The sequence below is a fragment of the Echinops telfairi genome, unplaced genomic scaffold, assembly GCF_000313985.2.
Source record: "Echinops telfairi isolate 266 unplaced genomic scaffold, ASM31398v2 ScPeMD7_18;HRSCAF=68, whole genome shotgun sequence".
Lineage (NCBI taxonomy): Eukaryota > Metazoa > Chordata > Mammalia > Afrosoricida > Tenrecidae > Echinops > Echinops telfairi.
The window spans coordinates 98,696,984-98,722,491 of record NW_022103915.1 but is presented as its reverse complement, the minus strand read 5'-3'; the positions used below and the strand labels follow the sequence as shown (position 1 = coordinate 98,722,491).

At 44.1% G+C, this 25,508-nt stretch overlaps 1 protein-coding gene across 1 annotated transcript in view; it reads right to left on the bottom strand.

Moving 5' to 3' along the window:
- The window catches only part of RTF1 (RTF1 homolog, Paf1/RNA polymerase II complex component), a 54,923-nt gene extending 36,872 nt beyond the window's left edge, over nt 1–18,051 (bottom strand). The window contains exons 1-2 of the mRNA XM_004712724.2: nt 17,857–18,051; nt 7,694–7,804 (exon numbers count right to left, since the gene is read on the bottom strand). Of these exons, the coding sequence (XP_004712781.1) occupies nt 7,694–7,804; nt 17,857–18,051 (306 nt within the window). The remainder of the gene's footprint in view (nt 1–7,693; nt 7,805–17,856) is intronic.
- Nucleotides 18,052–25,508: the final 7,457 nt, after the last annotated feature.

The window sequence follows — 25,508 nt, the reverse complement described above, 5'->3', positions numbered from 1 at the left end:
ACTCTCTAAAATTCAAGATAATCATCTAAAATTCTCAAGTAATCTCATTTTTATTCCTGCTTAATAGAGAGAAGAGACTCAACTAGCTACTAACAAGATCCCAAAGAGTTTGTGCACTCTAACGGATAGAGCATGTGTACTATTTTACGTGAATTCCTGTAAACCAGAGGTTTCTCAATGCCTTTTAGCTCGAGCATGCGTTTTAAATATTCTCTCAGTGCCTTTTCATTCAAGAACGGAGCTGAGTAAAATCAAGGAGGTGGCGAAGGCTTGTGGCGGGCCGAATTGCTAAGTATCTTAAGCCAGATAGTAGCCCAGAGATTGCCCACCCATCATGCAAGATCTTACTCTGTTGACTCTGAGACAGAAAAAAAAAAGCATTCTCTTCTCATTATCAGAGTGTGGTACTAAATGAAATCTGTGGCGGGGGGTGGGGGGGGGGCGGGGGGGGAATGGCCTGGCATTTCTTAATTTGTTTGGGGGATCACAGCTCCATAGAAGGGCAAGTCCTGCTGTGATTTTACCTCACCCCGAAATGTACCACTCATCAAGCGTAAGTGAGAAGGGGAGTGCCTTCTGACCTGCATCGCTAACACAGAGGCCAGTGCACCCCCCAAGGAGAGTACACAAAACCCAAGAGGAAAGAGTCCTGCCAGAACTCTCTCACACACTGACACCTGCTGTCCCATGCCTTCAACCAAGCAATCTAAGTAGGCAAGCCTAATCACAACCCAGTGCACGTGTGTATGTGGGGGGTATTTATGCATGCACTGAAGAACAGAGGCTGGAAGGAAGATCTTCTTCTAACTGATAAGAGAAGGCAGTCATTTGTTCACACTGATGTAACAAGGCCTCTAATGTGCAGCAATTATCTAAAGACACAAGAAGGGTGAGTACTATACAACCCTGTGCAATCTTGAGTGTGTGTTCCTACGTGGAAAGGACCCCTCACTCTGAGAAGCAGCTGTCTTCTTTCAACTCAATGGGAAGGAACATAGGCTGGAGTTGTTGATTGGGGGGGACCCCACACACTGAGAAACTGAGTACTCTGAGCAGCCTGAAGATAAAAGCGCAGAGAAATGTCGAGATTTCAGAGAGGAATTTATCTCTAATGAGCAAAGAAGATCCTATTACTAGGTCTTGGAAGTGAGAAAAAACCACATCAGCCCAGTTCCTCTGAAATGAAGCACTCTGCGTAGGGCTCAAGACGAGCTGGTCTAGCGAGACTGCACTGGCAGTATGGGGTCCAAAGGATGGGAATCCAGTCCAAGCTCGACCCTGACACTGCCCTGAGGACCCATATTCTTCTCTGCGAAGTGAACGATTGCGCAGACCCCCTGGAGCTTTAAATCTGATTCTGTAAGAATAATTTTGAAATGCTATACTGAGCAAAAGCCACTGCAGAGGGTGCCAAAGAGCCATTGTTCTGGCTCTAGCCTGTAGTCAGAAGAGGGTAAGTGAACGGTCCCTGATCTCCATGGCTGGGTTATTTTCCCTTGAAGAAGAAAAGGGTCAGCAGGGTTGAGGAGTGAATGCAAGTCAGTGTCAACCTGAAAAAGTTGATTGCTCCGCTTGCTTTTCACGTTCTGTGTAATTCATCAGACCAAGCACAAAGACATGAATGCTTTTCATAATTAAGCAATTACATATTTTTAACTGAAAGGTAGGTCCCTTGCATTCAGTCACAAAAACTCAAGAATCAGTCTGGTGATGGAAATAGAACACAAGACAATAATAGTGATACAAGGAAATGTAAAATACAATAATGCTGCATTGGGCGGTTTGATGGGAAGTGTGAGAGGTTGCTATAAAGGAGGAGTTTGAGCAGAGTCTATGAATATAGCTTTATTAGCCCAAATGATTTTGAGATTTTAATGGTGTCTGAAAAAATGAAGTTACTATATGGTTATATATAGTCTTCCCAGCTAAGTCCTACGTGGGTGCCTGGTTTCTGGACGCAGGGCAGTCAGATGCAGGGATCGGGGGGCTAAGGAGATTCCCAGAGGAGTGCGGGTCTCTTCTCACCGGCAGCGGTGGAAAGCCGCCAGCGGCTGTGCCAGTGCAGAGTGGCCCAATGTTCTGGAAGGCCTTTTCATGCTACATGCTGCCACTCTCAACCATAATTTTAAATCAAGGGTCCAAACCCCTATTCTAAAAAGATTTACTGAAATTTCAATATAGTTATTTTATTTCTTATAATTTTAAGAGTTTAGTATTGGAAAAATTAGTTTCAGTATTGGGGCAATTCATCTATGTGGAGTAACTTGGTCAAAAATGGTGAGGGTACATATAAAAACTTTACTATACCAATAGGCACACAGAAAATACCAGCTGAGCATGGGATATTTATGTATTATTTATATGTTAAAGCAATTCACAGAATGACCTTTGCTATCTAATGGACTTGGCTGAAATAGTTACCAAATGAATTCCTAAGAAAAGGGTGACTTTTTCAAAACATCACACCATTGAAGCCAGACAAAGGCAATAGAGTGTGACTAATACAGCAGGTCAAAGCGGGGAGAGTCCCAAAGAGCAGATGAGCTCAGAGAAATAAAGTAGGGAGAAATGGGGTGCGTGCAAAGCAAGCAGCAGCAAGTGGAGAAGACTGATGACATTTCCAGGGAAGAAGAAACGGGTGCGACAGTGCTGATCTAAGGGCTAGCCAAACACTTCTGATTCTTGAAAACAAGACTGGACAGGAAACTTTGAAAATAATAACCCTTGGTAGGTGACGGGAAACCACCGAGAGGAGGCCGACATTGATGCTCTGAGAAAGAGGCAGGGTTGGATGGTGGCACAGACAGAAACTGAAGCAAAATTGAAGAGGCCAAACGCGGTCTTCAGGCTGCTGGTTGTCCAGGTTGAACTGCCAGGTGGGGTGGTGAGACCTCGGTAAAGTAACCAGTCCAGCCAAGGTGGCTGGCAGTGTATAATGTTTCCTCTCCTGAAGTATTTTCAGGGACCCCAGGTGGCACAGTGGGTTAAGCACTCTAAGGCTAGCCGAGAGGCTGGTGCTTCAAACCACCAAGGGCTCCACGTGGGAGAGATGAGGCCCTTGCTGGGAAAACCTAAGGAGCAGTTCTAGTCTATCCTACAGGGTTGCTGCGGGTTTGCAGTGTTTCTGCAACATTACATTAGAAATAAGTGCTCTTTTAAAAATTGTGTAAAAAATAAATAATCCTCATGTAGGCAGAGAGTATGGGATAGAACCTGCCAAAGTTATTTCTACATCTTGTCAAATGTAGAAATACGTAATTTTCAACAACCCCCAAAAGGGTTTCTTTCATATTCAATTAGTTGTTTACTGGTAGCAAGTGAAATTCGAGGCTTCCTTTTTTTTTTGCTTTTATTTATCTATTTATTTATTTATTTATTTTTGGCCTTTTATTAGGGACTCATACAACTGTTATCCCAATCCATACACACATCAATTGTGTAAAGCGCATTTGTACATCGTTTCTCAAAACATTTTCTCTCCACTTAAACCCCTGACATTAGATCCTCATTTTTCCCCTCCCTCCCCGCTCCCCCCTCCCTCATCAGCCCTTGATAGTTTATAAATGGGTATTTTGTCATATCTTGCCCTGTCCGACGTCTCCCTTCACCCACTTTTCGGTTGTCTGTCCCCCAGGGAGGAGGTCACACACAGTTCCATGTAATCGGTTCCCTCTTTCCTACCCATTCTCCCTTTACCCTCCCTGTTTTGCCACTCACACCACTGGTCCTATAGGGCTCATCCGTCCTGGATTCCCGCTTCCTTCTTAAATAGCTGGCTGAACTCCATATTTTTAGGAAAGCCCTAGTGGCACAGTGGGTTTAGCACTGGGCTGCTAACCACTAGGTCAGCATTTCAAACCCACCAGCCACTCTGCAGGAGAAGCACGAGGTCCAAAAGCAATGTACCCGTCTCTCCTTCAAACAAACCACCTAGGGGGGAATGAACGGATATCAAGGGCTCCAGTAGAAAGAAGATGTTTTGAAAATGATGATGGCAACATATGTACAAATGTGCATGACACAATGGATGGATGTATGGACTGTATTAAGAGCTGTACGAGTCCCCAATAAAATGATTTAACAAAACAAAGCATCAATTAATCTTGTAACTCAGTTGCTTTTGACCAGTTTTCTGTTCCAGTAAATCTCAGAGGTCAACAGCTGTGGTGATGGCTCACTGATGACAATAAACTTCAAGGGAGGAGGAAGATGAGAAGGTTTGGGAGGTATTTTTAAAAACTCCTAAGTAACTTCTGGACAAGCCAGCTCCACCTGACTGAGGACTGCTACTTTCACAGCCAAATGATTAGAAAGCTGGCTGGGAGATAATAAAGATACAGCAAATGACTTTAGCAAACAGGGCTTACACACGGAAAGGTACAGGCAATGCACTACGGGAGTAGTGCAAATCAAGAGCCCGAGTCTGGAATTCTCTCTCATGGAGCCCTGGTGGCAGAGTGGTGAAGCACTCTCTAGCTAACTGAAAGAAAGAGGCCAGTGATTCCAACCCACCAACTACTTCACGAGAAAAAGATGTGGCAGTCTGCCTCTGTAATGACTGCAGCCATGGAAACCCAACTGAGCAGTTCCAGCCTGTCTTACAGGGTGTCTTCGAGTTGTATTTGACTCCACAATAGGCAACAGGTAAGGGCCTCCCAGAAGTTCTCTAACCATTGTAAAAAATCTCTATGGCAGTCATAAATCAGAGTTTCTAGTAACACCACTCAATGCTCTAGGGCAGGGGTTCTCAACCTTCCTCATGCCATGACCCTTCAATACAGTTCCTCATGCTGTGGTGACCCCCAACCAAAAAATTATTTTGTTGCTACTTCATAACTGTAATTTTGCTACTGTTATGAATCATAATGTAAATATCTAATATGCAGGATATACTGTCATTGTTACAAATTAGACACAATTAAACATAAAGCATAGTGATTAATCACAAAACAATATGTAATTATATATTGTGAAATATTTATGTGTTTTCCGGTGGTCTTAGGCGACTCCTGTGAAAGGGCTGTTCAACTCCCAGAGGGGTCGTGACCCACAGGTTGAGAACCGCTATTCTAGTGGTTGGTGAGACTTTAAAATAAGGATTTAGTAGTTATTTTCTTAATGGTATACAATAATAGTATTTTCTTAATTTTGAGATGCTCTGTGGTAAAGGAGCTCTGGTGTTGTGGTTATGGGTTGGGTTGCTAACCCATGAGGTCAGCAGTTCAAAACCACCAAAAAAAGACTAGGCTTTCTACTCCCATAAAGAGTTACAGCCTCAGAAACCAACAGGGACAATTCTACCCTGTTCAATAAGGTCGCTATGCATCAAAATTAACTTGATGGCAGTGGCTTTTTTGGAATGAATATTATAGTAGCCTGGGTCACATACTGATGATATAGAGCAAAGAACTGACACCTTCCAGACAGACCAAGACACAGCGGCTGGCATGCTCAGTGGGCAATCACTGATTAATGCACTCAGTCACTAACGAAGAGTTTGGAGGTTCAAGACCACTCAGAGGAACACAGGCCTGACTATCTAAGTCCAAAAAAATCAGCCATGACCATCCCAGGGTGCACAGTTGTATTCTGACCCTTATTAGATTTTGAGGTGGAATCAACTCAGCGGCAACTGGGCTGGTTGTCATCTCTAGAGGGGAGGGATGGGAGAAGATGGAAGCAGAGCTGTAACAAGCTTATAGGTGTGCTGGGCTGGAACCTGGAGGAAGCAGGAGCTAAGGACCTACTAGGTTAACTCATTCAAAGGCTCATTCCCCATTGGGCAAGGTACTTGGCTCGCCTTATCAGCTTTTTCTTCAGTACCTGCACAGAGAGTTGGGTTGTCTTTGAAGGGGGGTGGGGGGAGGTTTCAACTTGGTTAAGTAGTTGTCTGATAAGTGACAAAGGGACTGTTCAGCATCCACAGAGGTTTCATGGGTGCTGGATCCGCTGATGCTGGAGAGTGGAGTTTATCCTCCTGGTGGAAATAGCAAAGGGGAATGAAGGGAACAAATGTACACTTCAGACTCAGACCTGATGAAAAGAATGTGGAAAATGGAGCATGTCAAAGGATAGTTAGTGCTTAAGAAACTGCTGTCATCATAAACATTTTATAACACATTCCAGAGACAATCCAAACGTAATAGAGGACCGGGGAAAATAACAACAGTAGCCCAGTTTTAAAACATGTAACACAAAAGTAGCTGATGTAGGAATAATGGGAGAGGGAATTATTTCAAGATTTTCTTTTATTGTCTACGCAATTAACAAATAAGCAAAGTACCAACAGAAAAACAAAAGAGTAAATGCTTTGGTGCTTTTCTAAGAGACTGATGCTTTTACCAGTTTGAGGGAAAATGAAGGGTCCTCCATTAGAAAGAAAGCAAAGAAAGGGACAGAACGGACATCATATGCCCTACCTCTTGCTGTGCAAAGCCACTGTAGGTTAAAGCCTGAGTGGACACCACTACACCCAACCAGAACGCAGCAGAGGCACTGATATATCCTGTTGGAGTTGTTAACGACATCTCACTTCAATACAGTTTTCACTTAGTGGAACTTAAAGATTTTCTTAGACTACAAAGTAAGAGAATCATACAAAGTTGTCCTCTGACCTCTCTAAAAAGCAAGAAAGAGGAAAAAGTACATTTTGTTTTTGTTTTTTTAATTTATTTATTTTTTAAAAACATTTTATTAGGGGCTCATACAACTGTTATCACAATCCATACACACATCAATTGTGTAAAGCACATTTGTACATCATTCTAAAAACATTTTCTCTCCACTTAAACCCCTGGCATTAGGTCCTCATTTTTTCCCTCCCTCCCCGCTCCCCCCTCCCTCATGAGCTCTTGATAGTTTATAAATTGGTATTTTGTCATATCTTGCCCTGTCCGACGTCTCCCTCCACCCACTTTTCAGTTGTCTGTCCCCCAGGGAGGAGGTCACATATAGTTCCTTGTAGTACATTTTGAATCAAATGAGAAACACACAGAAGTGTTTCACACATCTTCTCCTTTATCCTTTCCTTCTTTGCAGCTCTGAAACTTTTAGGATCTTGCTTTGTTGGTGAGAGGTTTAAGAAAACCACTTTAGTTTTGCAAAAACCACCAGGGCTTTACAAAACGGATGTATGATATTGCCAGGGGGAGGAGAGGCTTGCTGGACCAATCCAGGGGGCCTGGGAAAGCGGATATGCACACTTTATCTTGGGTTATGGGCTACAGCACAAAAGTTTTTAATTGACAGAGGGATGCGGAGCAATTTCTTTTCTGAAAAGGGCGTGGTCGGCCACATCAGTTTGGAAACTCTGGTTCAGATGCCGCAAGTTAATACCATCACTCTGAGCAATGACAAGGCAAGCTCCACATGAAAAGTTTTCTGTCTCAAGAGAGAATACAGCATTCTTAACTGACTTTCTTTTCCAACAAGCGAAAACACTGGGACTAAGAAAGATAACTAATTAGTTGTATACTTTCTACAACAGAGTTCAAAACAAGAGACTAACAAATGGCCCTGAATGACATTCCGGGCCACCCACCAGGTAACTACAGGAACAATGTAAAAAATCAGGAGCTTTCTTTGCATACTTTTCTTTTCCTAACATGTTCTTAACTATAGGTCTTCCGTGGTTATAATCTTCTAGACCCTCATATCCCTGTCCGTTCCACAAGGCGAGCCCATCCACACCCACCTCATCATCACTGTCCGAAGTCTCAGAGTCTGAGGAGGCTGCGGGCTGACTCACAGGCGGCTCCTTCTCCTCAGAGTCACTGCGCTTCCGTTTGGCCAAGGACAAGAGTTCCTAGCAGGGTAGAAATAGTCACGTGAGCTTTGTTCAACAGAGAAAGAATATCCAAAAACAGTAAAATACCCACTGTGCCTAGACCCCTTCCATGTATCTGTGCTCTCCACCAAAGGGCATCATCATGGGAACGTTAATAATGTGTACAAGACCATTTTGTGTATGTCTGAAATGGGAAAGTGACTAAGCGCAGGTTATCCTTAATCATTTACCATTTCTTCCTTCTAAGCTGCAGTGTCGATCTCAAGGACTGAGAATAGCCATGAGTACTCCCAACACCCTTCTCAGTATAGTTCACGGTCAAATGAGCATTTGCAGACTCTCTTGAACAAGTTGACTTCACTGCAGACTAGATTGTTGAGGTCACTTTACATTTTGAATACTCAAACTAGTAAACACAGATTTAGCTAAGTCTGGTATTTACTCCAGGGTGAAGGAACTCTGGTACCATAGTAGGTTACATAGTAGGCTGCTAGCCACAAGTTTAAAACCACCAGCCGCTCCAAGGGTGAAAAATGAGGTTTTCTACTCCCCCAAAGAGTTACAGTCAGTTACAGGGCCAGTTCTACTCTGTTATGTAGGGTCCCTGTGAGTCAGAATCAATTCTATGGCAGTGGGAACGCAGGGTGTGACAACAAGCAGTGCGTGGGCTGGTCACAATGTCAGAATCCTAATTTGACAAATCCAACACAGGCGATTTAAAGTGAGATTGTGCGTGGTGGTACAGAGGTGCCCAAAACATTCACCGGGACCAAAACTGGGCTTCCAAGGCGGCTTTTCTCCCAAGGAGTAGCTGGTGGTTTCAAACTGCTGGCCTTGTGGTTGTCACCACAACATGCAACCACTGTGCCCACTAAACCTCCTTAACCACCAGGGCTAGAACTCCAACAAGAGCCAGGGTTTGTTCTGTCAGCCCTAGCCTCTTTACTGCTCTTCTACTCCATGACTCAATCAGAACAGCAGCAAAAGGTCACCTCGCCTGACTTTATAAGTTGGGCACTGTTAACATCCCTATTTAAAGATATAGAAACTGAAGCACAGGGAAGTTAAGCAGCTCACCCAAGATAGCATACAAGGTGGCTTCAAAAACGTCATAGAAAAGTGTCATTATCTCTTAGTTCAATTCTGTCATGAACTTTGGAAAGCTCCCTCATAGGGCAGAGCCAGGATTCCAATGAGAATCCTGGCTCCGAATTCTATCAGTGATCTAAAACACGACTGTCAAAAAAAAAAAAAAAGACAAGCTAAACTAATAAATCCTGGTGGTAGTATTCATCAACAATAAGAGTGGCCATACAATGGTAAGTCAAGTGTCAAGCCAGATTTTAAAATACTAAACTGTTCAAAATATGTTTTCTTCTTCTGGCTTTCTATTTCAGGAGTATACCTTCCTTGGCCAGAATAAGAAAATGACCTTCTCAGATGAACAGCTGACCTCTCTTCTTCATAAACAGTCATGAAAGGTTACTCACTTCATTAGCGAGCTAGCTAACACCAACTTCCTGGAAAGGCTAAAGATCACAAGAACATTCGACTCTTTCACACCAAAATGGGAAGACCAAACATAAATTACTAAAAAAGAATAAAACGTTTTTATGTTATGACCATGAAAAAAATAGGTATAATTTAAATAAATGTTATCCATGTAAAAGTACAGTTCTATGAGTTTGACAAGAACATACAGGTGTTTAACCATTGCAGTATCATTATCTAGAACTGTTCCATCACTCCTCCCCCAAATTCCCTTATGTGCCTTATTTACGGGGAACCATGCAGTATGTAGCCTTTGACAGCAGTTGACCTTTATCACTACGTAGTATTCAATTGTATGAATGAACCACAGTTCTGTTTTCCACTTAACAGAGGTAAAATATGCAAGTCCCCCCCCACCCCCCAAGTTTGAGGCAATTATACTATGGGCACCTATTACATATCCAGCCGTGCAGACACGGTAGTGAAGAAAGCGGGGCATGGTCCTTTACCTCATGGAATTTAGAATCAAGTGACAGACACTGACAAAAGCAAAGACACAATCACACCGAATGACAATTGCTAAGAAAGATGTTGCTTGAGGACTAAGGTATGCTTTGCTTATTCCTGTTTGCAGCTAAGACCCACCTGCTATCCACGTTGACACCCCTCATTCTCATTCCATGTTTTCTGAATCTGGCTTGAATTTCGGCCAGTTCCCGATTGATACATTGTTGCCGCCATTTTAAAATTAGCATCCATACTTTATGAGTGTGATATTAACTGGATTGTTTGCTATTTCTGCACTGTTGGATCACCTTTCTTTGTAATGGGCACAATATGGAGCTCGTCCAGTGGCCAACTATTAGCCAGCTTCAAAATGTCCAGGCCCAGAAGAGTAGGTGTGTCCACTGCTGCACCTATTCATTGAAACAGTTTGACTGGTATTACATCAATTCCTGGAGCCTGGGTTTTTACCAGTGACTTCAGAGCAGCTGTACCGTCTTCCTTTGATGCTGCCTCTTGAATTGGTTGAATGTTGGTCGATCTTTTGGTGCAGGGTTTCTGTGTACTCCCTTTCATTCTTTTGATGCTTCCTACTCAGTATTTCATCCATAGGATAAAATTCTTCAATATTTCAACTCAGGGCTTGAATTTTTCCTTCGGTTCTTTCAGCTTGAGAAATGCCAAGTGTGTTCTTGCCTTCTGGTCGTCCGATTCAGGTCTTCGCACATTTCATTATCAACTTTACTTCTGCTGGAGCTGCCCTTTCAACTCTTCTGACTTCATTTTTCCCATTTGCGGCAGAGATGTCCTGCCAGGGGCAACTTCCAGTTTCTTCTGACATCCATATTCTTTAGCTCGGTCCCCTGCTATCCTTTTAAATGACCTTCCGTTTCCTTCGTGTCCGATGAAGCCCTTGACGTCACCCCCACATCTCTGGTCTTAGTCCTGATGTTCAATGTGCCCAATAGAGTCTTTCATCATCACTGAAGATTATTCTCTGAAAGTCCCCCTACTCTGAGTCTACTAGTGGTGGGGTTTTGTCTGCCTAAGCACATATTTATTTCACCTTCTAATTTCTTTGTTTGAACATTTTATTGTAGTTTGAGTGAAATGGTTAGTTTCCTATTTAATTCTTTATACACATTTTGTTTCATGCCATCAGTTGCAAGTCCTTCAATAGCATTCTTTTCATTTCCTCCCTGGGCTTTGCATTTCCCCTTCTTTCTTGCCTTCTGAACTTTGTTGTGCAAATGCTGCCTGTTTGGTGTTCAATGATTGATGGTCCTGAGCGACAGAACTTTGTTCACTTTATAGGCCTGTCTATTGTTTGGTTAAAAGGTAATCTCCCGGAGGTACTTTGTTCTGGGTTTAAGGGCTGTCTAAGGGCTATACTCTCAGGGTTGCAACGTCTCAATCAGACCAGTAAGTCTTGTCTTTTTTATGATTTTGAGTTTTTACATTTTTCTCCCATTCTGTCCAGGACCTTGTAATCCCAATCAAGGTAGCCGAGAGTGGTAGCCAGGTACCATCTAGTTCTTCTGGTCTCAGGCTAATGGAAGCTGTGGCTCATATGGTCTTTTGGACTAATTGTTTCCCTGGGTCTTTGATTTCTTCACTTCTTTGCCCCAACAGGAAGAGACCGATCTTAGATGGACATGCATAAGTTTTTTTCTTTCCATTTTCTTATTGTGAATTAGGTGTGGATTTATATCTTGGATCATCATTTTGTATTCAATAACTTAAAACAACTTATCAAACCTCCTAAACCTATCAAAGTTTTCCCTATTTCTATTCCTCCCTTATTCTTCCCATCTCCCTCTTGAAGGATATTATCTTCCCCTTCACCCAGGTTATTAACTGTCTATTCTCTAGCCTATTACATCCCCTTTCCACAACCTTCAAATCAATGGTGTCCCTTATCTCCACGGGTAATCTCACTGTAACTAGATTTTAAAATTCTCCACTGCAGATATGCCCAGTGGTATTTGCTTACTGAATAATTATTTATTAGGTGCCTACCACGTCCCAGGCAAGCATCATATTTAACTAGTAAAAGGGCAGTGAAAAGGAGAAGGCCTTTAACAAGATGCTGCAGCAACGGGCTCAAACACAGGAGCATTTATGACGATGGTGCAGGACTGCACAGTGGCATACACAGGGTGGCTATGAGTTGGAACCGAATTGATGGCACCTGGCAACCACGACCACCTATGGGATGTTTGCCCTCAAACAGTATCTCAGACACTTTAATAACCTCCACACATCCAAGACAGAACTCATGATCTTCATGCCTAAACCCTATGTTCCTCCTGGGTTCCTTTTCTCAAGCCAGAGGCATCTATCCCTGAGACCTCATCCTCCTCACTCCAATATCCAATCATCAAATCCTTCCAGGTCTATATCCTGAGTAACTTTCTGTCATCTCCACAATGTGTCGCATCCCAACCCGTCAGTCATCCATTCAACACAGATGGATGGAGTGCATGCTGCACACAGGTACTTTCCTAAGTGCCAGGGATACCACAGTGCACACACATCCTTGTCCTTTTAGAGCTTCCACTCTAGTAAAACCATCTTCCCCAGACTCCTACATCTGCCTCCTAACTGGTATCCCACTTCAGACTACTCCTGACGCAGGAGCCTGGGTGAGCTTTGAAAATGGAAAATTGAACATCTCTTCAAGCTTAAAATCTTTCAACAATTTCTCATTACCCTCAGAATGACATCCAAAAGCTTTAACATTGCCAACATGATCTTGTTTGTTGTTATTCTTCTGGAACTGAGCTGCTTTTGACTCGCAGAGCGGAAGACACTGCTAGCCAGTGCCAGCCTCACACTTGTTGCTACATTTGAGCCCATTTTGCAGCCAAGGCATCCATCTCCTTGAGGGTTTTCCTCCTCTTTAAAAAAAATTTTTTTTTATGACCTGCTACTATATCAAGCATATGTCCCTCTCCAGGAATTGGTATCTCCTGACAAATGTACATGATCCTGTTTAGGGGCTTTAAACTTTTTTTTCAAAACCTCTCCTCACAGTAACAGAAACTATACCACATACATCATATACATGTGTATATATGAAGCACAAAGTTCTTAACACGTATTTTATGACAGACTTGATGCTTCCTATTCAATTCGATCTGTTTCATCTTTAATGCTTGTTTTGAATACACTAAAATGACTAACCAACCTCAAGGGTTGAATGTGTCCACTCTGCAGCTCTGGCATAGCGGGCTTTTGAGTAAGGTTCACAAGCACTAGCCACTCAACCTACGAGAGATAAGGCTTTTTACTCATAAAGATTTACAGTAAAAAAGAGAGAGAGATTTACAGTCTCAGAAACCCATGGGGCAGTTCTACTCTGTCATATAGGGTTGCGATGAGTCAGAATCGACCCAATGACAGTTTGTTTTCAATCAATTATAGCCCTGTCATCACTCTGAGCTTCCTGTCTCAACCCTTTTGTACTTAGGGACTCCTCAACCATAACCACTCAACTTTCTTCCCTTGACCCTCCAGTCTCCTAACCTCCTTTCTCCAACACATCTTCCCAGTTTCCCACTCCCTCCAGCGGAGCTGGACCTGGCTCTTCCTTCACAGCCTGCAGGCCTGAGCAAAGCTGACTTACTTGTTTCTTGTGAGACTCTAAGCTCTCTGAAGGTGGCAAGGGCTGCTACTCCTTTGTTCTCCAGACAGCCCAGAGGCTAGCACTATCTGATACATTTGTTAAAAATGGAAACTAATCTCTAGGAAGGAACAGTAAGTATACCAACAAAACCCAAGGCTCAAGATAAGCTTTGTAGTTTTCCTAAGCTCTCACAGGGCCCACTTTTCTATGTGTGTGTGTGTGTGTGTGTGTGTGTGAGAGAGAGAGAGAGAGAGAGAGAGAGACAGAGACAGAGAGAGACAGAGAGAGAACATCGTCAAGTGACATTATCAAACGCTTCCCATCTAACTAAATGAAAATGAAGACGCAAATTTAAAACGTCTCAAAATAACATTGACACTACTTACAACTTCACCCTGAACTTGGAGCTCTGCCTCCAAATAATATGAAGGGGGCTATTTTAGTGAAAAGCCCAACTTTTAAATATTCCTACTCTCAGGTAGGTTTCTGGAAGGATACTTTATTATTTTTTTTAAAGCTCTTATTTGTGAATTAGATGGGAGTTTACATATTAGATCAGGAGGGATACTTTGTAACAATTATATTTTTCATGTATAATATTTAACGATAATTCCTAGAAAATAATTAGGGAGCTTATTCTCTCAAATACAAATATACATTATTGCTACTTCAAGTTGGATGAGCCAAGAAATACAAGATAGAACCACTATTTTGAATAAGAAAACAAACTAGGAAATAAAGCAGCTTAGTGTGCATATAGAACCCCAGCGGTACAGTGGATTAAGCACCATTATCTCACTGCAGTTAGATGATGAGATAAAAGGCCAAGAGTTTCTTCGAATTTTCTTTTTTTCCCACAAGTAAATAGCAATAATCTTTATGATTTGCTATTAAAAGTATCGAGTGGGGGAAAGAGTGTAAAGAGCATAAGAATATGATCACCATTAGGTAATGTTTAAAAAAAAAAAAACTCTTCAAGTTCTCAAACTAAGGTCTGAGCTTTTTAAATCTCTGAGACTGAAAACCAATTTCAAGCTACACTGTTTCAGCTACTATTGGGGTGAGGGGCAGGGGTGGGAAGCAGGCCTCAAGAAATCTCCCAACAACTCAAATAGCCTCAAAGATTTAGAAACATCCCTGTCAAGTGCTTTGATTATACCTGAGCACTTTAAAGGATAGGGAGCTACTTCTATCCCAAACTACTTAAAGTCATACTAAAAAACAATGAAATATGAACAATGGTCTCTATAATTAAAAAAAGAATCCTAATTAAATCCTAAAGAACCTGTTAAAAATGCAGAACCCAACGTCTATCCTCAGGGGGTCAGATTCAGTAGCCAGGAATGGAAACCCCCAGAACTAGAACCTGCATCTTTATAAGCTACTCAGGCAGCTTCTGACAGGTGGGTCCTCAGACCACCACCAGATGGGGGTGGTGGGGGGTGGATCCTAGCAGGTTCACCTGTAACGTTTTCAGTAAGATGTTAGAGGTCATCTTTCTGACAGCATGATTTAGATACTCATCTGGAAAACCCAGGGACAAAATAACTGGGCTCCACTCTAACGCTAACCACTCAGAGACCTGTCAGTTTCTGTTTTCTTACAAGAACCCCACACAGACAACAAAACTACTGCCAGACCGCTGATGGAGATCCAGAATTGGATGGAGCAGACCAAGGGATCTTAGTCACAAAAGGTTCAAGAGGCATTAGTTTTGTTCTCAGGCTTCCTAGAGACCCATAGACCTGGTTGACTGTGAACTTCTGCTGAAGGCAGAAAACTTCCAGAGGCCAGAGATCTTAGGCTTTGATTCCATGGAGAGCCTGGCACAGCGCTGAACAGAAAGACAGAGGCACTGGAGTCTGTTAGGATAGGCAGAGGGCCTTCCAATCTGGCTCCTGTGATGAGACTGACAGTGAGTGACCAAAGTTGTTAAAAACGGAAATGACTGCTAAAATGTATTAGGGATGACTTACAAATTTCAAGCTAGTTAATTTTTACAAATAGATAGTTAGAAATGGACTTTAAGTGCCAATTACCTCCAGTTTCCACTGGGAAAAGCTCTTTGTGGATCAGGTAAACGCTCTCTACTACAAAAGGAAGCTCTCAATTCATTTCATTCATCACAATCCTGTGGTGAACCACAGGATAGAATAACTTGCAGCTTAGTTCATCATCTGAACAGATGTCCCGAGAGTGGTTTACCAAGAATCCCACTAGTAACCTTTAAAATTGATGTACCAATGTCCTCTATCCTACTGAGTATTGCTTCATGAACCTGCATCCTAGCACCCTGGAAAATGGCCATGAAGCATTATTCTCATTTTGTAATGTGAAAAGAGATTAAGGCCGCAAAGCAGGAATTGTAAAAAATCTTGTAGCAACATAGGTTTGGATTCAAATGCCAACTCTACAAGACCCTGGAAAAGGGCATCAGGCTTGGTACAGTGGAGGGGCAGTGCAGAAAAGGAAGACTCTCACCAGATGGACTGATACCATGGCTACAATGGTGGGTTCGTCTATGACCCTGACTGAGGATAGCCCAGGACCTGGTAGTGTTTCATTCTGTCCTACGTAGGCTTGCTATGAGTCAGAATAGACTCAAGGGCACCTAACAACCACCACCACCATTTACTGTAAGCCTGGGAAAGCTACTTAATTTCTTCAGCCATTTTCCTCATCTGTAAAACGGGGGAAATGATACAAACGTCACTATAACTTAAGAACTTGGTAACGTAAATAAAGCACTTAGCCAAGATGTCTAGCGATGCCAGGAACTCTAAATGCTACCATTCTAGATCACAAGATAATAAAAGATAGATTCAAATCCCCTTCCAATCTGCAATTATCTGTCAACCAAACTTTTATGGTCAAGAAGATTGTTTTTGGGTTTTTTTAAATCGTTTTATTAGGGGTTCTTACAACTCTTATCACAATCCATACACACATCAATTGTGTAAAGTACATTTGTACATTCATTGCTCTCATCATTCTCAAAACATTTCCTCTCCCCTTAAGGCCCCTGGCATCAGCTCCTCATTTGAAGAATGTTTTTTATAATGGTGTCAATATCAGATGTTCAAGGAGACATTTTCAAGTTACTCTTTCAGTTTCCATCATAAAACAATGTTTCTATTCCTTTGATACTTCTCCATAGACCCCTACTTCCTCACCTCTCCACACCATCTTCAAAACAGCCCTTTCTTCAAGCTCTCTCTAGTATTCCTCCTCCTCTAATTCCCTAATATAAGTATGGCAATCCTAAAATATCTGGCCTAATACAAAGGACCTCCAAGAATCATTTACATATAAACTTTACCATTTGCAATTGCTTGCACCAACATCGATTCTTACACTCATTTGATCCTTATAAAAGCCTAACCAGATAAACAAAGTTGACAGTATCTTTCAGTTTTACTCTTAAAGCCAAAGGACATTTCTAGAAAGCAGTAGGGCTCAGCATAGAACTCTGATTTGTAGGCTCTCTTTAGTCAAACTATAAAACCACCATCTTCTGGTATATCCTTTCTTTATATCAATGCTTAGGAAACACGAGGGGAAACCCTTTGTAACCCCCAGTATCACTACAGTGTCGATATAAAGGGCACTTTTCTCTCGACAGCACGAGTATTTTCTATAGATTAAAGGCAGTTCGAGCAACTCTAAGACACAGCGGACAAAAGTTATTTCCAATGCTTCCTGGCAAACATCACATAGGAAAGAATACTGGGGTGCCGTATAAGGATGAGGAGGTCCTCTGCCACACTCCCTCCACCATCACCCTACCTAATTCTCCGGTTCTGCCGGTATCTGCCATCTTCCCTCCTCCCCAGAGTTTTCCTCAATCTGACATCCCAACGGGAACCCCTCTCTACCACAAACGAGCCTAGTCGCTGAATAGACTTTTTCACCAAGCAGAGGTCCCCTGAAACATTACGAGTGTGTGTCCCCCTCAGTCTACATCCCCTTGTCTGAAATATCACACTTTCCAGAGTCCACACCTTCTGGCCCCCTGCCCCCAGCCCTGACCCCCTCCACACACTCACCCCTGCACCTCCTCCAGCACCTCCCGGTCCCCAGGGTTGGCGGGCGATACTTCCTATCTTTCCGGGCTCGGATTGCCTGGCCTGCAGCCTGTCGCAGGGCCCGGCCCCACCAGATCAAGGCCCCCTTCGTTTCCCAGCCCAAGGCCCAGCAGACGGTCTCTGCCCCGCCTCCCAGCCCAAGGCGCCAAGTCCTCGGGGCTCCGAGTCCAGGCCCCGGTCGGGCTCCGAAGGAACTGGGCGCTGCGAGGAACAGGGGAAGGGGGCGCCAGCGGCGGTCAGGACGTGGGGCGGGCCCGGCGCTCGGGTCCGAAGGCCCCGGGGCCCGGCCGGCTCCCTGCTCCCGTGGCCCCGACCCAGCGCTCCCGCCCGGCCAGCCCCGCGCCTCCGAGGCCTGCTCTTACCTGATCCAGGTTCTCGTCACTGCCGCTGTCTTCAGTGTCCGAGTCGATCACGACACGGCCTTTCCGCTTCTTTACCATGGTGGTCCCCCGGCACCCACGCCGGACGCCGCCCGGACTCCCCTCTAGCCCGCCTGCCAGTGAGACCGCCACTGCCGCTGCTGCCGCCGCTTGACCCACACAAAGGCGACCGCGCATGCGCGCTCCGCTCCGCCTCTTCCCCCCCCCCACCTCCGGTCGTACGCTGTTCGCTGGCGCCCGACGCCCCGCCCCATCCCGCCCCCGACGCAGCGTAGAAGGCGGGGCTTCGCGCGGGCCCTGCTTCTCGTAGGAGCGCAGTGGTCCTTTGCGGAGCGTCTGTCCCTTGAAGCACGTAGTTTGCTGCCGGCTGGAAGCTTAGTGGGCTTCTTACTGGGCAGGAACTGAAGTCTGAAGGATCCAGACCTGCTCTGGTCCGCGTCTCCAGCCTTTTAACTGTCTGACACTGATGGCCTGTCGAAGGCAACGTTAGGGGCGGCTGCCCTGGAAGACGGAGCCTGCCGGAAGCACGGGTTATGGAAGATGGAGCATGTCTGGGCTGACTTGGCACCCGGAGGATGCATCTGAGTTAGCCCAAAAATGAAAGGGATGTTCCAGGCACAGGGAACAATATGGGCAAAAGCCCAGTGAAAATAGAGAATGCTAGGTTCTGGGAACTGGGCGTGGATTGTGGCCAGTGCAACGAATAAAGTGTGTTGGCCAGAGAGGAGCCAGAACGTACTAAACAATTTTAAGGAATTTGAACTTTAATGTTGAAAGATTTTAGGCTGAAGGACGGCATTAGTAGATTTGTGTGAAGAATGCATGAAATAGACATGAGACAAAGGGCGAGGAGACCTCGGGCTGTTGTTATCACCTTAGCTAGAGGTAGTGGTGCCCTCTATTAGCGTAGAAGCGACAGGAATGAAGAGAAGTGGATGATTCTAAATAATTTAGAAAATAGAACCCCCAGGATTTGGAGATTAGTTAGGGTCGGAGTTAAGAGGCTATGTCCCCAGGTGGTGCACAGATTGGTTGATGAAGAGAAGTGGATGATTCTAAATAATTTAGAAAATAGAACCCCCAGGATTTGGAGATTAGTTAGGGTCGGAGTTAAGAGGCTATGTCCCCAGGTGGTGCACAGATTGTTTGATGAAGCGGTGGATAGTGGACCCTTGGTCAGTACATGGAACACAGGAAAGGTCTGGGTGTATGTAGGAAATAAGCTCAGTGTTAAATATGTTAAGTATAATCCATCAAAAGCAGTTATCTCAATGATTTACCTGGTGGTGCGACACCCTGGAGTGATCTGATGTCTGGGCACTAATCCCTTCTCAGGCCAGATTTGCAGTTTTGTTCGGTTCCAGTGAATCTGTTCCGAGTTGTAACAACCTCATGTGCAATAGAAGGAAGACTGCCTGGCCCTGCATCATCCTCAATGCCATTGCTATGTTTGAGTCCATTGTAGCAATTGTGTCGATCCATGCGGCTGAGGATCATCCTCTTCTTTGACCCTCTGCTCTGTTGTCAAGTAGATGCCATCAAGTCAGTTCTGACAGCAACCCCATGTTCCACACCATTCTCACAACTGCTCTCGTGTGTGAGCCCACTGTGGCAGCCAACTGTGTCAGTCCATCTTGCCAAGGGCTTCCTCTTTTATCACTGCCCGTCTGCTTTACCAAGCAGGATGTTCTTCTCCCGAGACCGGTCTCTTCTGACAACATGTCCAAAGTATGTGAGATGAAGCCTCTCCATCCTCGCCTTTAAGGAGCATTCGAGCTGTACTTCTTTGAAGGCGGGTTTATTTGTTCTTTCAATGTTTTTCACCAGCATCATAGTTCAAACACATCAGTTCTTCTTTGGCCTTCCTTATTCAATGTCAAACTTTCACATGCATAGAAAATACTATGGCTTGGGGCAGGTGCACCTTAGTCCTCAAAGTCACATTCTTGCTTCCCCACACGTTAAAAAGTTCTTGTGCAACAGATTTATTTAATGCAATACATCGTGTGATCTCTTGACTGCTGCTTCCATAAGCATTGATTGTGAATCCAAGCAAGACAAAATCATTGGCAACTTCAATCTTTTCGCCATTAAAAAATTATTTTTCTTAGTCATTTTATTGGAGGTCTCTTACAAATCTTATGACAATCCATCATTCAATTGTATTAAGCACATTTGTATGTATGTTGCCATCAACATTTCCAAAACATTTTCTACTTGAGCCCTTGGTATCAGCTCCTTTTTCCCCTCACTTCCCTACCTTCCACCCTCATGAATCCTTGATCAATTATTTACTATTGTTGTTATTTCATGACTTATACTATTAGTTATCTCCCTTCACCCACATTTCTGTTACTTGTCTCCCTGGAGAGTGGACTATATATCCAATCTTGTGATGGGTTCCCCCTTACCCCCCTTTCATCCACCCCCGCCCTCACCATCCCCCTACCCTTATGATAGCACTACACCCACTACTGTTTCTGAGGGTTTTATCTGTCCTGAATTCCATTGAGAGTTGAGAGTTCTTATCTGTGCCAATGTGTGTACTCTGGTCTGGCTGGATTTGTAAGGTAGAACTGGGTCATGGTAGTGGGGGGTGGGGAGCATTCAGGAACTAGAGGAATGATGTGTGTTTCATCGGTGCTATACTGCACCCTGGTTGAATCATCCCTTCCTTGCAACCCTTGTGTTGAGGGGATGTCCAACTGTCTACAGATGGGTTTTGGGTCTCCACTCCAACCCCCCTCTTTCACATTGATATAACTGTTTTGGATCTTTTGATACCTGATCTCGTAGACACCTCATGATCACACAGGCTGGTGGGCTTCTTCCATGTGGGCTTTGTTGCTTCCCTGAAAATGGCTGCTTGTTTAAGCCTTTAAGACCCCAGATGCTACATCTTTTGGTAGCCGGGCACCATCCACTTTCTTCACCACATTTGCTTATGCACCCATTTTGTCTTCAGTGATTGTGTCAGGAAGGTGAGCATCAAAGAGTGCCAGGTTATTAGAACAAAGTGTTCTTGTGTTTAGGGAGACCTTGAGTAGAGGCCCAAAGTCCGTCTGCTATCTTAATACTTAACATAAATGTGTACATTGGCATCTATCCCTTTCATTATATATAATATATTTACATATATACATGCCTATAGCTATACCTCTATAAATATCTTATTTCCTCTATTTCCTTTCATCTTCCTCCTGTTCCACAATCATGCTCATGCTCTATTAGGCTCTCAGTAATTTCTCTTGGACACATTGCACTTGATCAAACCCCACTAGGCCTCCTTGCCATCAGTCTTAGATCTCTTGTTGTTCCCTTATCCCTGAGTTTGTTGACTCCCCACTCCTCCTCCCTGCCCCATCCCCCCCCATGTCCCCCACTGACTCCCCCCTCACCCTGGGACCACAGGTCCCATTGTTTTCTCCTCAGGATTGTTTGTACTGCCTATCTTATAGGCATAGGACAAAAGAAAAAAAAAGCTCTGATAGTTAGTTCCAGGTCTGTCTGCTGACCCTTATGCGAGTTTTTAATTGGGTCTGATGGAGTCAGAAGTCTATTTTCAGGATTCCTTGGGGAGTTGGTTACTTTGCTGCCCTTGCTGCCCTGTTGCACTCCCTTTGCTTAACCCCCTCTCCCCCCACTGGCCCTGCATGGCACAGACTAGTGCATAGGACAGACCAAGCACACTTTCTGTACTTTCTCCAGTGCTGTCCCCCATAGTGCTATGGGTCAGTGAGGTAACTTCATCCTGTCTCCTGGTGGGCTGACCCTATGGTCCTTTGCATTGGCTGCTCTGAGCAGGGATGTCATCCCTGGGGCTTGGTGAGCCATGATGAGGTCCACTCTCTCTCTCTTTCCTTCTTAGCTCACACCAGTGTGGTCTGGACAGCCCTGCCTCTCCCTGTGCTATATCTTCAGTTCTGTCCCCTGTATTACCTTCGTCTGGGGAGGGGGTCAATGTAGCTCAGCTTGGGCCCAGCCCCGTCGTCCTCTGTTAGTTCGCTGCTCTATGCCAGTATGTTGCCCTCAAGGCTTGGTGCTCCAGGATGGGCTCTGGTCCCTCTCTCCCTTTCCTGTGGAGACATAAACAATACCCTCCCTTTTCTCCATTTTTTCATGATTTTTTTTCTACTTGAGAATTTTTATTTTCTTTGCATTGAGGTGTGATGCATACTGAAGGTATTAGTCTTTGACCTTCATCACTTTTGTCTCAGGGTTTCTCCACTTTGAGCCTCCAAGGCTGTGTCATCTGAATAAATATCTCGTGAGTGAGCCCACCTCCAAGCTTTAAATAGTCTAGTTTCTGGGATTATTTGCTCAGCATACAGATTGAATAAGCCTGGTGAAAGGATACAATCCTAATCTGATGTACACCTTTCCTATTTTAAACCACTCAGTATCTTCTTGTGTTCTCAAGACTGCCTCTTGGTCTATGTGTAAATTCCGCATGAGCACAATGAAATGTTCTAGAATTTCCATTCTTTACAATGGACTACCTAGTTGTCAAAAATCTTCCTTCCTGTTCATGAGAGTGGGAAAGTGGGGGAAGGAAGGAAAAAAGAGCTGATACCCAGGGCTCAAATAGAAAGAAAATAATAATGGCAACATATCGCATCTACAAATATGCCGATACAATTGATGTGTGGATTGTTGGTTGGTATAAGAGTTGTAAAAGGCCCCAATGATCTAAAAAAAACCAAACTTCCTTCTTGCTCCCATTATGCTTAACTGCAGCCCAATTCCCCTTTATGATCAGGTCAATTTCTCCTACTACAACCGTGGCTTCTGTTCTTGTCTAGACCTGAGGTACTAACGTGCCCACGTGGCAGCTATAGCTTAAAGTTCAACAGAATATTTGCTTTGTCTCTTGTGGAGATGTTCTTTGGGGAACACATGAATATTGTTCAGCCTGAAATTGTGAGGCAGGAAGTACAAATGTCTTAAGTGGATTCTTAGGAGTGATGAATAGTTGAGTCACTCCTACTTCTACCCCTTAGGGAATCAGTCCCATGCATTGGGGACAAAAGATCTTTGATTTGAGGTGCATACTGCACCCTGGAAATGGCATCCCATTCTCATGAAGTATTGTCTCTACCTGGGCACTTCTGCTGTGGCTTCAAGAGACCATTTCAATGCATTTTTAGGCAGGCAACTTCTCAGTAGTGTGAATCAATGGTTTATAATACATCTCAAATTATGTGACCCTCCCTTCGAACAACTGAGCTGAATTCTTTTCTCCTTGAGAGTGGGCTGGACTACTGTGATGGTGAGTGACTTCCAGACTGGATCATACAAGATCCTGTGGTTTCTTTCTTGGTTCTCTCACTCTCTAAAAGAAGTTAGCTGTTATGTTGTGTGGACACTCAAGCAGCCCTATTGACAGATCCACTTGGCTGAATATTCCTGCCAACAGCCTTAAGAATGAATCTTTTTGCATATGGATCTTCCATCTCCAATCAAGACTTCAGATGGTTGCAGAATCCATATATATTCTAACATTAGGCCTCTTCTTTGTTCATACAAAATGGTTATCTAGGCATATAATTCTGTGTACCCTAGGAGATAGGAAAGGATATTGAACAGAGAAGACATTAAGTTCCATTGCAAGGAGAAACGAGTGTCATTTAAGTAAATACCAGTTAGGATGAAAAGTTAAAGTATGAATAGTATAGACAGACTAGGGTCAGGTTCAGAGACACTCATGTATGTAAGAGAGATCTTTATATCAAAGAGCAATTGTATATTGGGAAAACATACTAGCTCAGTTAAGATTAAGTCCATAGTCTGATATTAGCCCATATGTCTAAAACTATTCCATAAATTCCTCTTCAGACTCACGCAGCACATGCAATGATGCCAAATGCAGGAAGATTACAGGCCGGTGGGTGGAAAGTCTTGTGGATCCAATGCTGGTGGAAGCATCTCAGCGCTAGCTCCTCCAGCTCTCTGTGGCTCCTCAACAGGAAGGTGAAGCAGAAAGAGAGATAGAGAGAGAGGAAGAAAAGAGGAGAGAGAGCCCCGCCTCTTCTGATGGCAGAATCAAGAGAAAGGATGATTCTCAGAATCCTCAAGAGAAGCCCACGCCCACAGAGAGGCATCATCAGGCTGAGCCCTGATTGACAGGCTAGACTCCACCCCTATACTTATTTATCAAGTTGACATGAAATTACATAACCACCACAAAGGCCTAAAACTTATCCTGTCTCTTATCTAGAGTATAGGCCAAAGGAATATATTGGTTAGATCTGGGTGCTGCAGCTTAAAGTAGAGGTAGAGCAACTGTTGTGTCCAGAGTAGGCCAATCATTAGATGAAATATAACTTGTGTAAGGGCAATTACTATCAAGGTGTCATTGAGTTTATAAAGTAGGAGAGATATCAAAGGTAGATAAAAGTTCAATATGGTTAAAATCCGAGAGCAAATAATAGTAAGGTGTTTCCCACATAGGAGAATGTGGGCATTTAGAAACAAAATATAAGAGAAGGAGTTAAGAGGAAATAAATTTTTTCCCTGCCACTGATTTATCATGCAACTGGAGTTGCCAACAAGCAACTGAAATATATGTTGGAGCTCAGGGAAAGATATTATCAAATTGTCTTTAGATAACTTCTATTTGGAGATATAAAAGGTGATGGCTGGGCTTTGGAAAAAAACCCACTTTTGAGGCTGTGAGTGGAGAAATAAGAAAGCCTATGAAAGAAGCAAAAGGGAAAGGCTGAAGAGGGTACAAGAACCAGGCAACTATGAGAGCTCTGGACTCTGAGACGCCAAAGCATAATTTCAAGAAGAGTCTCATGGCATGCTAACGAGTAATGGAAGAAAACCGGACAAGATTGTTCTTAACGGGATGTATTCAGAATTGGTTGCGGACCAGACTGCCGGGGGGTATTCCAATTGTTTCCAGTTCATTCTGGGAGATTCCTTTCTGTCAGCACACTGCTTGGTGCCTGGGAAAGAAAACAGCACAGTTATGGACCCAAGAAACTCACAGTGTGACAGAGGAGAGAAGTGAGTAAATAATTGGAGCACAATATTGGCAGTGTTTCGAACATAGGCGTGGACACGATGCAATAGAAGCGTCGAGGATTGAATGGCCCTGGCAGGCGAGGGTGGAGTAGAGAAAATAGGGACTTGGGGTGGATTTCCTAGAATTCTGCGAGGGCAGTTCTAGCAGAAGTAGTCCCCTGAGGCCATGGACAGATATTAGGGGTTCCAGGGAGGGGGGACAGGAACCTGGGGCAAAGAGTGGGTTGGCAATATCTGGATCATACCGGGAGCTCTGTGATGAAACTTCGACTTGACAGCAACCGGGTTGATAGGTGAATGCTAGAAAGCCGGGCGCTTCATAAGGGACAGGGAAGATCGGGAGGGGTGGAAGCTGGGCCTTTTGGGGGAGCAGATGGGCAAACCAACAAACAAGCACAAACCAACCAACAAGCACAAACAAACCAACGTCCTCTCAGTTCGCGCCGCCTCCATCCACCGCCAGCACGCCCGGCTCTCGGCGCGGGACCGGAACTTCCGCGTCGACCCCCTTCGCTGATGCCGGAAGTTCAAAAGCGACGGACCAGGACGGGACGGTGCCGGACCCGGTCGAGAAAAGCGAAGGACCGGGCGGAAGACGTTTCCGT